The sequence below is a fragment of the Cyprinus carpio genome, chromosome A19 (assembly GCF_018340385.1).
Source record: "Cyprinus carpio isolate SPL01 chromosome A19, ASM1834038v1, whole genome shotgun sequence".
NCBI lineage: Eukaryota > Metazoa > Chordata > Actinopteri > Cypriniformes > Cyprinidae > Cyprinus > Cyprinus carpio.
The window spans coordinates 7,291,734-7,307,643 of NC_056590.1; the positions used below are offsets into that span (position 1 = coordinate 7,291,734).

Consider the following 15,910-nt stretch of genomic DNA (forward strand, 5'->3'; position numbering starts at 1 on the left):
TTCAACTTATTTCAGTTAGTTGCCAAAGCAGGATTTCTGATTTCTAAGTTTTAGTTTTTCATCTAATAATATTAATAATATTACAAACATATTTAAACAAAATAGAGACAAATCTACAAAATACCAAAAAAAAACATTATTAAACACTGTAATTATACATTTTTAAATTTCTTAAATTTTAATACATATTAATATTTCTAAAATATTTATATATTATTAATAATATAATATTATAGTTTATTAATAATTTGAATTAGCCTTTATTTTTATACTTTCAGATTTATTTTAATTTGTTTAATTTGTAGTATTTTATGTGCTTTTGTCATTTTTATTATTTTTAGTTTTTGTTAATGTTTATCTATATATGTAATGTAAATTTATTCCTATATTGTTAGGTGTAATTTATTTTAGTTCAGTTTTAGCACTGTTTGTATTTGTCAACTTTAAACAACCCTATTTTAGTTTTTCACCAAGAGCAATAATTTCATTTAATGTATGTTAATTTTATTTTATTTTAGTTTTATTTTATTTTATTTTATTTTATTTTATTTTAATTTTAAGTTCTTTTATTTTATTTTATTTTCTTTTATTTTATTTTATTTTATTTATTTTATTTTATTTTATTTTATTTTATTTTATTTTATTTTATTTTATTTTATTTTATTTTATTTTATTTTATTTTAGCCACTCTGAACATCTAAGCAGCTGCCTAGCAACAACCTGGCAATCATGAACAGCACATTTTCTTCCAAAAAACAAACAAACAAAAACTCTAGTTTCTCTCAATTTACTTTATTAGCATATTTGTTTTACATACAGTAATAAAAAAAAAAAAACAATACAAAAAAAAATACAAAAAAACAATAAAAGAATAAAAATAACAAAAAAAAATATACACTAATAATAATATGCAATAACATCAAATAAAAACAAAGATTATAAAAAATAGAGAAAAAAACCAATATCAACAAAAATTCACACAAAATACAAAAATGAAAAAAAAAGTGAAGTAAACTTAAATTACATAAAAAAAAATATGTATGGGCCTATTATTAAATAATTGTGTAGTGGCCAGTATTAGTTATGTACTGTTATGGTTTTATTAATATTTTGAATTAGTTTTAATTTTAAATTGACTTTTTTAATTTTAATTTTATATATTAACAATAATACTGGTGTTTGTCTGTGCAAAATGCATTTCTATGCAAATAATTTGAAGTAAATACAAGCAAAATAAATGTAACAAAAAAATAATGTGAAGTAAATACAAGCAAAGTCCTAAAAGCAGTCTAAGTCTCTCTAAGGTGTAGATGCTGTCATTCATCTGTAAAGCAACCCAACAAGTCTCTCTAAGGTGTAGATGCTGTCATTCATCTGTCCCCGCCTCCTCGTGGGCGGAGCCACACAGACACGCCCCTCCCTCACCATACCAAACTCACTCAGATGAATGAACGAGAGGATGGATGTCTGCTCTCCGTGTCTCACACAGTAAATCAAACGCTGGTGTCCCGCGGCTGTGGCTCTGGAGCTCGTGATGTCGTGGGATTGTGGATTAAAGTATCTGTTTTCTCTTCCTCCGGTTCTGCAGCAGGCGGGCGTCTGCGCTCTCCGGGCTCCGGATGACTTCTCGCGGCTGGAGATGGTCCAGCGGCTGGCCAAAGACGGCTATCGCTTCCTCCAGAACCAGAACTACCGGCTCCCGGACCGCTCCGCTCAGGTAGGACGGCCCTCGCTCGCACCGGAGCCTGTTGGCATGGCAACAGCAGGTCAGGGGTCACGTTAAGAGGTCAGGTGAGGAAACTCACCGTATCGACCTGTTGAGGTGTATTTAAAACACTTCTGGAGTCCTGGTTTCTAATGATGATGCACTCTTAAAAATAAAGAACTACAAAGAGTTTTATAAGCTGATGTCACAGTTAAAGACAAACATCTACTTTCATACTTAAGTCTTTGAGAACTGATTTTTTAATTTTAGGATTTTGTCACAATTATAATTAAATAATAATTATGCTACAGCAATATATAAATATATCATATTAATTGGGAATATTTTACTATTAATATACATTTAATAATAGTAATAATAAAAGGATGGCTATTATTATTATTATTACTGTTTACACCATTGTGTTCATGCAAATTTTGCTTTGTAAAATAAATGCAAAATATTTGCAGTATTAATAATGCTATGCTATAGTTGTATTATTATTATTAGTAGTATTTTCACCATTATATTCAAGCAAATTTATTTTGCTAAATAATTATTTGCAGTAATAATAATACGGTATAATTATAGTTATATTATTATTATTTACACCATTATATTCATGCAAATTTATTTTGATAAGTAATTAATCACAGTATATTTACAGTAAGAATAATATGGTACAGTTATTATTATTATTATTATTTAAATGCCTGTATTCATGCAAATTTATTTTGTATAAATATTTACCATTCATTTTCAAAAATAATAATAAAAATATCTTAAAAATGTATGATTATTTACACCATTGTATTCATGGAAATTTGTTTTGCTAAATAAATAATTGCAATATATTTTCAATAATAATAATAAATGTGTAAATTATAATAATATTTTCACAATAATAATAATTAAAAAAAAATATATATATTATTATTATTTACAATAATGCATTCATGCAATTTTTTTGACTTAAAATGCTATTCGTTTCTCACTACTTAAGTCCAGTAATTATGCAAAATATACATGAAATAAGTAATTTACTTTATCTGTGAACATACAGTTATCAGTCCTCTAATGATCCTATACTGAAACAGCAAAACCTTTATATCTCCAACAAACCGTAAAGCACCTCAAGAACTCAAAATGATAAAAAGGAGCCACTGGCGAAGCTTTATTTTGAGGAGCGTGCAGTGTGTGAGATGATGGGAGTGTTTCACAGGTCTTCAGTTAATCACAGGGTAACCTGAGCCTCGTTCAAGCATCAGCGTGGCTGGACTTGTCATCTCTCTCTCTCTCTCTCTGTCTGTCTGCTGGAGTCGCAGGGAGTCCTTGTTTCCTCTGATTAAACATTTCTCATGACTAATGCCTCTCATAAGCTGTATGAATGAGCCTCAGGACACAACAGTTTTATGCTTTCTTTTTTAACATGCATCAGGCTTCAGCAGTCATCTTTCAGGTCCGGCTCTGATTTGTCTGTGTGTAAAGTGAGTTTGGACTTGCAACAAACCCCTAGAGTTTAGAAAACCCTTGCTTTTTATTTAAACATTTAATATTCTAACTTTAAATAACAACTGAGAATGTTCTTAACTTAAAGGATTTGTTGTGACCGGCTGCAGATCCTTCGGTAAACGCCCACTTTTCACGATACAATCAACTCCTGATAGTTAAAATCAAGCCCCGCCCACTTCAATCCAAGCCCCGCCTCTTTTTAGTCTAATTTTCTCTGTTTTCTCTCAGAAATGCATCAGTTTAAGGAGCTATGAACTAGCGATGTATTCATTTGCATATTAACAATAAATTGACTAATTATTTTAAATGCAATATTTAAATTTCAATGTTATTTATGTACTATTATAGTATGTATTAATATTTTAATTACCGTTATTTTTATTTTTCATTTTTGTCATTGATGTTTGTCATTTTTATTAGTTTTTTCTATGCATTTCTGTTTAGTTTTCAAATTTATGTATAGATATCAGTGTTAATTTACTGTTGTCTATATACTATTACAGTATTAATTCATATTTTGAATTAGTTGTGATTTTTACATTTTCAGTTTTCATTTTAATTTTAGTATATGTTTTAGTAATTTTGTTATGTGCTTTTTGTTAATTTAATTATTTTTATAAATAATTTAACTTTAATTTTGTGTATAAATATCAATTTTAATTTAGAATTGTTTATATACTATTATAGTATTTATTCATATTTTGAATTGCCTTAAGTTTCATTTTATTTCAACAGTTTCTTTAATCATTAAAATTATTTTTTTATATAATTTATATTTCATTTAATTTCAACATAACTTCAACAAACAAAAAATTATTAGTAATAGTTTTTGCTTTAGTTTTAGTTAAGAAAAGCATATCTTTTATATGTCAAGCGTAGAGCTTTCATCCTGAAAGAAAGAATACCAACTACTTTCTGTAAAGAGATGTACTCCATGTCATCTGAAAGCGATGAAGTTCTCCAGATCCCTCAGGAACTGTGGCTCTTATTAGACTGACATAATACATCTCATGTTTGATTTGGACAGAAGTGTTGCATTGTTTCTTTTCATGAACATGTGGTTTTAGGCCTTACACAAACCATGATGATGTCTGGAGACACAGAGACTGAATAAGAGATTCGTTCATCCATCTTTTCCTAAAAAAAGATCTCCATGCAGCCCTTGTACTCAAATCATTCCCACAGTTATATAAGGGGATTTCCTTCAGGAGAGCAGGGCTTGAGCGGTGACTTTAGGTGGAGTTTGTTTGGTGTGTTTCGGTTCTTTTGCATTGTTTGGAGTAAAGATTGTGTCCGTTGGTTTCTACAGGATCATGGGAGTTTTCTGTGCAACTTTCTGGCATAATTAAGGAAACAGCAGCGCGCACACACACACACACACACACACACACACACACATACACACACACACACACACACACACACACACACACACACACACACTATCGCTCTCTGTGCAGAAACGCAGGAAGGGAACACTTAGTGCTTCCTCTCGCCTTTCCTTTCCTGAGCGCTGAACGTCATCGAGGTCTCTGGCCTGGTTCTCCACCCAGCGTGAGAACGAACGTCAACCCCTGACCCGCAGGACAGGTGGAAGCTTAAACACACACCTCTGTCCCACTGATCCTCCACAACTGCAGCTCACACACTGTCATTAGTAGAGCAGCGCGGTCTGTAGTTTAACGCAGCTGCTCAAGCTAGTGACGCTTTCTTAGGAACAAAAATATGCTTATGGAGTATTCAAAGAAGCATTTAAAGATGCAATTAAAAGTGCAATTTAATGTTTGAAAGAGTCTCTTCTGCTCACCAAGGCTGCATTTATTTGATCAAAATACAGTAAAAATGTGAAATATTATTGCAATTCAAAATAACTGTTTTCTATGTGAATACCTATTAAAATGTAATTTATTTCTGTGATTTCTATGATCATTACTTCAGTCTTCAGTGTCACATGATCTTCAGAAATCATTCTAATATGCTGATTTGCTGCTCAAGAAACATTTCTGATTATTATAAACGCTGAAAACAGGTGTGCTGCTTCATATTTTTGTGGAAACTGTGATGCATCTTATTTTTCAGGATTCTTTGATGAACAAAGAGTTTAAAAGAACAGCATTTATTTTAAATGGAAATCTTTTGCAACATTAGAAATGTCTTTACTGTCACAATTGATCAATTTAATGTGTCTTTACTGAATTAAAAAAAAATTTCTTAAAAAAAATCTTTTGCATGGTAGTTTAGTTAGTGCTTTAGAAAGTTTCTAGCTGGTTGCTAGGGTGTTTACAGTGGTTTTTAGTTGTTAAGTGGTTGCTAGGGTGTTCTGGGTGGTAACTAGGGCATTTCTGTTTTGGTTAAATAAATAAAAAAAAAATAAACACTAAAAACTAAAATGAATGTATAATATAATGTATGAAATAGATAAAAACATAAATAAATATATTATTAAATATATTGTATTATTAAAAATACAAATGAGATTTGCTAAAGATTGCATTTAAAATTTTATTAATTTATTTGTTTTTTTAAAAGATTTCTAAAAAAGGAACATTTTTGGTTTGGTAAAGCAAGATTTAAAGGTTTTGGTTTTGAATCTGAATGCATGAACTGATAAAATGCTAACCCTGAATGCTTTCAATAAAAGCATCTGCCAAATGCATAAATGTACTGTAAATGTAGGACTGAGAGGAAGAAGAGAGCAGAGGGAGATCAGGTGATGAGGTAACATCCTGGAGAAGCAGGGATGGGGTTTTCCTACAGGAACCGGAGGATGGGAAGGTCTGGTTTCATGCGTCTGTTGTAATCTGATGTGGTTATGATATAATCTGGTTGAGCTGCTGGTTCTGGGTGAGCGCTGAACCCTCATTATCCCTGAAATACTTCACTCTGATGGTCAGTCTGTGGTTAAAAAATGACGCCAAACATTATAATTGACTTTCCTGTTGCATCTTCTGACCAGATTCATCATCACAGGCTTTTTTTATGTTATTATTTTATTACTGTGTTCCTGCAGATCCTGTGAGACTCATTCAATAATTCACAATATACCGCTTCTGTTACGTAATGCTCTCTCTGCCAGCTTAAAAATGGAAAAAATGTATCTTTCACGCATAGACTTTTAAATATGTGCACACATAAGAGCAGTACTCAGCATGTTGATTTTGGAAAGGCTCTAGAGAAACACGGTCAAAGCAGATAAACTATTTGTTATCGTTTGCATCGCCAACATTTTTTCCCAGCAGCATTTGGCCTGGTGTTTGTTAATGTAGGTGTTTTTCCATGGAATTGCATAACTGCAGCGAAATCTTATTAGCGTTGCTTTTTATAAACACATTTGCAGGGAGGAGCAGCGCAGTCTCGATCTGATATCCACATTTGTTTTGGTGCGTTTCAGGAATGTTTGGGAAACATTCCGTGTTTGTTTTTGTTGACTGGGAGTATTTTTGGAATCTTCATCTTTTTTTGGAATTCGAATTCTGGCTAAGTTACAGTGAATTCCGAGGGGGTGGTGATGCTCATTAGGAGGTCAGAGGTCATGTTCGTGTCTGTCTGAGCACAGATAATCCATCTGTTTCCGTCCCGGCGGTCTGATGATCGACAGGCGACTCCTGCGGCGTCCCAGCATCCTTTGCTCCGCAGGAGGGCGGCTGAGTGACCAATCATCACTCACAGTCTTGCAGGCAGCAGACTCTCGACTGAAGGTCGTTCGGGGATGAATACGAGTTTTAATTGCTAATGGATATTGTATATTGTTCCAGAACATTTTGTCCAGGGTTTGGATGCCTGTTGGCGGATTGAACAGAGCCGAGGATGTCTGCGTCAATTGCATTTCGACTGCATTGAATGCTTGCTTTTTCATGTTCAAGTATTTCTTAGTGAGAAAAGCAAGTTGGTTGAAACATATTTGAAGGACTTGTTCTGTGTTTAAAATAGCTAAGCGAATTGTTTACGTCATAGCTGCCAAAAGCAGCACAAGTGAAGCTCATGAAACCTGTCAGGAAGTGGAGACAAAATTATTATTATTATTATTTTATAAAATGTTGGAGGAAAAAAATCTTAATTGTCATGAAAATAATGACTGAATGCATTACATTTGAACAGTTATGCAAATTATTATTTCTTGTTTTTCTTTTGATTTTCAGGATGGAATATGACCCAGACATTTCTTTGAGATCCACAGATTTTTTTAATTTTTTTATTTTTAAAGAAATGAGCACTTATTCCGCAAGGACACATTAAATTGATCAAAAGTGACATTCAAGACATTTATAATGTTACAGAAGATTTCTATTTCAAATAAATGCTGTTTTTTTATCTGTGAATCCTGAAAAATAAAATGAATCATGGTTTCCGTGATTATATGAAGCAGCATAACTATTTTCAACACTGATAATAATCATAAAAATGTTTCTTGAGCAGCAAATCATCATATTAGAATGATTTCTGAAGATCATGTGACTCTGAAGACTGGAATAATGATGCTGAAAATACAGCTTTGATCACAGCAATAAATTACATTTTAACAGATATTCATGTAGAAAACAGTTATTCTAAATGGTAATAATATTTCAAAATATTACAGATTTTACTGAATTTTTTATCAAATAAATGTAGTCCTTGTGAGCAGAAGAGACTCTTTCAAAAACATAATTGTTTTCTGAATGAGTTCAAAGCTAACAGACATGTACTAAAAGCCTCAAAACTCCAATTTTAACTCATGAGGTATTTATTTTGGGGCATATTTAGTGTCTTTCAACATCACATATTCTAATTTCTTTCGAAACAGTGTTAAACTTGAACCCTTGCAGAAGTGACCGTAGGCAGTTTGTTCAGATGACCTACTTTGCAGTCCAGCATTAGAGCATGTCATCACCCGTCTGACTCCACCCACCTGCTCCCAAACAGACAGACAGACGCTCATGTGTGGGCGGAGCTTATGGCCTCACTCACCTGTAAAGGTGTTGAGTCAGAGATTGAGTCATTTCAGCGGATGCTGTCTTGGCACAGACACACGACACGTCTGCTTTAATGCTGCGACTCACATTGCAGATTTACAGATATCTGGACTGCACCTGCTGTCATTGTGATCGATTAACACATTATATTTTAATATAGCTTACACATAGTTTCAATATTTATATTATTTTTTTTGAAATTATTGTTTTCAGAGCAGAATTAATTCAACAAAATAAAATAAATAAACTCTACCAATTAAAAGTTTGGGTTTCATCTGTCACGGATGTGCCATCTTCGTTTTGTGCATCTGAACTTGTGTGTTGTGATTCTCACCTTTGCTGCAGGTGTGTGTGTGTGTGTGTGTGTGTGTGTGTGTGTGTGTGAGATATTAATGAGTCCAATCATCAGACGTGAACACAAGCACAAACCTAATCCTTTTCCTGCCTTTCATCTTCCTCAAACGCTGCTGTCCAGACTTGTCTGAAAGTGCACAAACACACTCAAACACGTCACTGGTCGAGTCGAGTTTGATTCGTTAATAAATGCATAGATCAATTAGCAAGAATTGATTTCAGGTTTGTTGTTTAGGATGGTCTATAACAGCAGCCGTATTGATGAAGCATTTCTGTGCGTTTAGTGGAGTTTGACTTTTGGGCAGTATATTATATTTTTGTGCGCAGGATTGTGATTCTGACTGTTTCTCCCTAACGACGTGTTGCTTAATTGAAACTGAAAGTGAGAGTTTGAGTGTGATAGAAATGCAAGCAGAAACTTGTCGGTTTGGGAGACATTTGATGGCACCTTGTGTCTTTGAATAGGAGAGTTTGTGTCATTTGTGACTGAATGCTTTTGCTTTTTAATTAAAGAATCAACACTTTTTGGATCATTATTTTATCGTCCATATCCAAAGATATGAATGGAAGCACTGACATGAATACTGTTTTAAAGATATTCAAAATTAATGCTCAGTAGTCATAATTTGCTCATTTAATGTCATTCAAAACCTGTTTTGAACTTTCTTTCTTTCATGCAACATAAAATGAGAATGTATGAAGAATATCTGACCTGGTCTTTTCAATACAATTTACTGCCAATGTCCATAAATGACAAAAAAGTACAATAAAAGTGATGTATAAATGATGACAGAAACTTCATTTTTAAGAGAAATATTAATTTTAAGAAATGGCGAAAAGTGTCATAAAAGCACCATTAAAGTAGTTCTTATGACTTGTGTGACAAACAGGAAGAAATCTAAGTAGCTGTTCACTGAAGATCTTTCAGTTCATGAGAAGTATTTTAAGTAATTCATGAATGATTCATTCTTTGGGGTCGACTCAGTTGATTCAGTTCACATAGCCGCTCTAAATGATGACAGAATGCTCATTTTTGAGTGAACTATTCCTTTAATGTCTATTTACATAAGATAACCGTTGTGTTTTGGTGTGTAACTGATTCGTTTTGCTGTGAATCAGCGAGTGATTCGGTTGTGTGTCGTTCTCTCAGGCACAGGGCGAAGGCGTTGTGCGCGTCTGTCTGAAAGAGAGGGGTCAAGACGTGCTGGTTCTCCAGAGAGTCCCATCAGATCCCACGTCTCCGCAAACGGCCGGAGTCAAAGACGAAGACGGAGATAAGAGGTGAGGCCACGCCTCCATTATATAACCCCTCCTCTTTATTTACATATCCTTAAGCACCATCCCTCCTCCAATCAGTCTCTCTCTCGAACACATTCCTGATGGTTGCTTCCTCATTTCAGCTTGAGGAGGCACCGCTGACAGCTTGCGTGTGCATGTTGACACGACTTCTTAAGTGGTGTTGCAATCTGTGTGTTTTGCTGCACACAAAGTGTTTTCAGGTTGGTGTAAGTTAGTCCAGGCGCTCACAGGGGAGTCAATCGTCCCTGTAGCCCGGGATCGGACCCCTGCACCGGGCATGACGCAGCACGCAGCTGCCTGGAATGGACCGGCAGACTTTTCTGAAACCCAAACCCGTCACACTTGTGCAGGCGGAGGAGGATGACTATGATGATGAAGACTGGGAGTACAGTAACAGTCTGGAGGATGAGGATGAGGATGAAATGCCCACATTTGACATTCCTCATTTTCGTTACATCGATGAGGATGAGGATGAGGATGGTTATGTTGTAAACAGACGGCGCTGGAGCGACTCTTGTTGGACGTGTTCCTCCTCTGAGGACGAGTACCCATCCGAATCTTCCTCTTCTGCTCTGTCCCGCAGGTACGTGGTGGTGTCCGGGACGCCTCTTAAGATCCTGGAGCACCTGCTGAGTGACCTGCGTCTGGACGAGCAGCAGGGGGCGACGGAGAGCAAAGAGGCGGGTGAGTGACTCCAGCCTCATCATTGGATAAAAAAATCTGATTTGCATTTGTGTAATCTGACATTTGACTGAAACTAGCAGATAATAATGTATTTTAATTACTCAGAAACTACGTCATCAAACTACGTATGCTAAGGCAAGATTTACTATACTAGATAACTTAAACTTAAATTATATTACATATTAAATAAATAAATTATTATTTATAATAATAAATAATAATTATTAAAATTTATCATGTAAGAACTGTTATCTTACTATTTTATGTTAACATAATATAATAGATGTACATATGACAAATAATTATAATTATTACAGGTACACTACAGTAAATGTATATTTAATGCATATTTCTATCTTTTAAATGTATAATCTGTCTGTCTGTATAATATATAATTTGAATAATTAACTTATTAATTTATACACACAAAATACAACACACTATACACCAACACACACACACACAACACATATAATATTAATAGTGTATCATATATTATTAATTTTATATATTAATAGTAGTGTATCATATAGTATGTATTATATAAACTTAGTACACAATATATTAATATATAATGTATATATATAAAGTATGTAATAAATATTTTAATAATTAGCTAATTATATTATATGCTATTATATACTTAATATTAGATATTACATTATATATTATTATATTGTATACTAAGTATATATAATACATACTATATAATATACTGAATTATACAGAATAATAAAGTAGTAAATATTTAGTTGAAATAATAATTATCCTTTGTGGTCATATTATAATAAGAAATAATTACTTTATATTTTATGTATACATTAAATTTATATTATATAAACATATAATATACAATATATTTAGATTACATTTTAAATATAAATTAAATATATACGCTAAATATAATGTAATTATTTTGTATTATGATAGCACCACAGTTGATAATTATCAAGTGAATATAATTATAAAATAATATATACTATAAAATAATAGTTTTGTTTTAGAGAAACCTGATTTTTTCCTGATGATCATTATATATATATATATATATATATATATATATATATATAATATTAGATTTATAAAATTGTCCCCCCCCCCCCCCCCCCAAGCTATTAGCTCTTTAGAAATATCGGTGGCAATAATCACACCTTGTGGCACAATTATGGCTTTCTCTTACCATCTTAAAATAATCACCTAAATAGCATTTGATTTCTAGGTGAATACAGTAGCATCAGAACTCATTTAGAAACATAAGTCAGGTGATTTGTTGTGATATTTATGGTCAGTGTTCAGGTGAACTCTTATTCCAGCTATCAGTTATTTCAGCGCGCGGCGTGTCAGAACGACTCTGTCCATAAACACGTCAGGAATGCTTTGTTTCTTAATAACGCCGACGGGTTTCTTTAGCTTTCTGGTGTGTCACACCGCTGCATCTGAAGCTTTCTGAGGATGTTTCTGAAGTTGTGCATGCAAAACCCATTGGTTACAGCCTGTCTTTTTATTCATGCCAAAGCATAATTATTCAGTGAGTGTGTTTGCACAATGTGTGCATGCTGATAGCAAGTGTGTGTTTAGTTCTGAGGTTATTTAGTCAATGGAATGCAATATCTAATCCAACATGCGATGCAAATTCACAGCAGTTTCTCTGTAAGTCTAGTTTTCAGCCTTCTCTGAGACATCTGCAGTGCAGTATAGTCTCGTTTTTGAAGTTCACATGCGTTTAACTGAGAGTTTTTCGTGTTTGCATTGAATTAAAGACCACAAATGAGTAGAAAATGCTGAGTGATGATGTGAGGTTTCACAAAAGCAGTGAGATAATGGGTTTTTCTGTGTGCATGCGTGTTTGTGCATGTGTATATTTAATGTATGAGTGTAATTCAATGACCCTTGTGTTCTGTATAACACACCCATAGGCCATAAATTATCCCCGCAGTGCAGTGCATCCTGGGTAATTACCGGTGTGTTGACAGCTGTGTTTAGCATTAAAATGAGCCTCACGCCAACAAAAGGAGAGAAAGACTTATTGCGTTTTGTTAAAGGCCAACAGTGTGACTATTTCCTCAAGCACATGTATTATTGAGGTGGTTTCTCATTAGACACTCCCACATAAACATGCTGATATTAATAAACTATTGTTTTTAAATGTTTAATGCTTAAGCAGCACGGTAGTGATGTAAAATGTCAAGCGGTGAAGAATAACTCTGTTCAGACATGCGCCGCTGTTCAGTGATAATTGTTCAGAGACTCACTGTGTTGCTTGAGAAATCGTCTCGTGTTCCTGTTTCCCAGCGGAAGAGGAGCCAGAGGCATCAGGGGTGTTTTCAGAAGAAAGAGGTGTAAATGAAATCATTCGGACTTTGAATGAGACTTAAATCGAGTGGCTTTGAGAGCGTGTGATTGGATCAGACTGCAGAAACTTGATGAAAGTCAAAATAAAACTTTAGGGGGATTAAAAGAAAAATAGATGCTCTAAATAAAATACATTTTTATTTGTTTTGTAACCACATAAATATGATTACAGACCAGACTGCATATCTTTACACAAAATGTAAAATTCTTTAAAAATATAAAACACTTTATATTTTTTTGTATTTTTATTATTAGTATTCAAAACCATTGTTTTGGTAACTGGTTTAAATTTATTTTTAATACCTATCAATATTTTATACAATATTAACAAAATGTAAAATGTATTTGTTATAGTTTTATGTAATATTTTAATTATTTAAAAATAATATTTAGGACTGTGAGTAAAATGTCTAACTGTGTTTTACACAATATTAACAAATAATATATATTTATGTATTTAAATAATATTTAAATATTTTTTTCTTTAGCGAGTGGGTTGAATTTATTTATTTAATATATTTTATATTTATGTAATATTGTAATTTAATTTTTTTCTTATATTTAGGGCTGTCAGTAAAACTTGAAATTTTAAGTTTATATTTTTGTGTTTTGATTAACACATTTTAATATTTTAATCTCTATCAGTATTTTACACAATATTTACTCAAAATTATAAAAATATTTGTTGTTCGTATTTTTTATATTTATGTAATATTGTAATATTTAAAAAATGTAAATATTTAGGACTGTAAGTAAAATGTCTACCAGTGTTTTAAACAATATTTACTCGCATTTTATTTTTAAATTTGTGTATTTATATAATATTTTAAAATATTTTTATTTGAGAAGAGTTTTTTTTCTTTAAGTGGGCTGAATTTATTTTCATCATCTGCCCGAGAAAACAGTATAAAAATATACTGTCAGTATCACTGTTCATTAGAGTCACATTTCACAAATACATTAGGTTTCAGTGTAAAAGTGTGCTGAAGACAGTAAACGTTTGGCTAACTGTGCTAGAAGAGTCAGAAGACAGACCTCAGGTGATGAAGAGACTGCTTTTAACAGAAACACACACATAAACACACACACACACACACACACACACACACACACACACACACAGACACACTCGCACACACACACACAAACACACACACACACACACACTCGTGTCTGATTGTGTCTTAGCAGCAGGTGAAAGTGCAGCGCTGCATTGTGGGCCGGCGTTCTGGTCACACAGGCACCGCTGATAAAAATGGAAATGAATATTTATCAGCAGACGCAGAGAAGACAAACAGAAATGAAGAAGGGGGTTGTGGGTAGAGAGCGGGAATATGGCACTGAATCTCTTGTATATTTCTATCAGTCTTACACAATATTTAGTCAAAAGTAAAATGATAATAATAATTATTATTATTATTTTTATTATTATTATATTGATTTTTTATTATATTTAATATTTTAATTTTATTAATTTAATTTAATTTTAATTAAATGTATTATTATTTTTTTATTCAACTAATATTTCTAGCGTTCTACCAAAAATATTTACTATATTTACTCAACATATACAAATAATATATGTATAGATACATAGAAATATATATACATATATAATATTATACATATTATTTACATATATATTACATATATTATATAACAATTATAATAAATATTTCATATTTGTAATTAAAAAATCTATTCAAGACTCAGTACTTTCTAGAATGTCTTGGTGCATTGGATTGAGATGGTTTATAAAAGCCAGCAGATGAACCAGAAAATTTTTTAATAATGACATTTAGGAGCTGATTTGCATATAGCCGCTAGTTTCGAATTTGGCCAGAGGCTTTTGTGTTTGTGAGAAGTTCAGATCCATCTAATATCCATTTCATCCTCCAGCAGGTGAAAATCAGAGAGGTTTGGTGAAGTAACTTTCCTCAACAAGAGACACGGGATAAGTTTTGTGCCAAACGTGTTACTTGCCGTCAGGATCTTGTTCAGATGTAGTGTGAGCACTAATAATAGTGATGCTATTGTCTGATCAAACAGCACTAATTATCCCGGCGTTCATGAGTCTCATTAAACATGCCTTCCAGGAGAGTGAAATGCAGATCAGCTGCGTGTGTTAATATCTGCTGATGGGAACATCCTTCATCTGTCTGCGTGTGTTTTCTTTCAGAAATGCTTCTGGACGACTTCCTGCTGACGTATCTGGTGTTCATGTCCACCAGTGAGCTGTGCCAGGCGCTGCTGGGACAATATCCTTCAGATCGCACCAAAACACAGCCATCCAGAGGCTTTTCACACGAGCGATGCTCATGTAGCGTGTGTGTGTGATAACGGAGCTGATGGCCGTGCTGCGTTTTAAATATAGTCACAGCTAAAGGCTTCTGAACATTCTTCTGTTCATAACGTTTCAGAAACAGTTTGTTGTGCATGAAAATAATGCTAATATGTAGTTAAAAATACACAACTGAAATGTTAGTGACCTAGAAAGTTCAGAATTTTAAGCAAATATAATTAAATATAATAAATAGTTAGATTTTTTATTTGTAATAAATTATATTTTTAATTATTTAGAAAATTGCAGCTGAAAAAAATATGTTTTAAGCAAATATAATACAATATAATAAAGATTATATTAGATATAATAAATGTTTTTATTAATAAATGAATCTGTAAATAAATAAATAAATCTTTCTTTCTATATAGAGAGAATTGAAGCTGAAAAAATAAACAAATGATCAACCTATAATTATAGTCCCTGCAAAATCATATGTAAGCAAATGTAGTACAATATAATGTAAAAGATTTTTTAGGATTATGTGTAAATTGTGCAAAAATATTAATCAGTTGTAAAAAAGGAAACAAATCTTTATTATTAGTGACCTAGAAAATACAGAATTTTAAGCTGATATATATACATATACACATAATGATGTCTAATATATGTCTAATATTTCAGAATGAGATATCAATGTTTATTATATATTATATTATTGAAAAATGCAAACTTTAAATCTTTCTTTATATATATATATATATATATATA

General features: G+C 32.5%; 2 protein-coding genes across 5 annotated transcripts in view; both read left to right on the forward strand.

Moving 5' to 3' along the window:
- Positions 1-15,910, forward strand: part of LOC109065314 (translocase of outer mitochondrial membrane 7 homolog (yeast)) — a 188,802-nt gene that overhangs the window by 98,845 nt on the left and 74,047 nt on the right. The gene's annotated exons all lie outside the window — the stretch shown is intronic.
- Positions 1-15,910, forward strand: part of LOC109107415 (rap guanine nucleotide exchange factor 5-like) — a 39,655-nt gene that overhangs the window by 6,111 nt on the left and 17,634 nt on the right. The window contains exons 2-5 of one of the 2 annotated variants that reach the window (XM_042776194.1): positions 1,589-1,717; positions 9,674-9,804; positions 10,406-10,506; positions 15,038-15,116. In XM_042776194.1, coding sequence (XP_042632128.1) covers positions 1,640-1,717; positions 9,674-9,804; positions 10,406-10,506; positions 15,038-15,116 — 389 coding nt within the window. In that variant the 5' untranslated portion in view covers positions 1,589-1,639. Of the gene's footprint in view, positions 1-1,437; positions 1,718-9,673; positions 9,805-10,405; positions 10,507-15,037; positions 15,117-15,910 lie in introns of those variants that run through there. The other variant, XM_042776193.1, reaches the window with a different exon arrangement.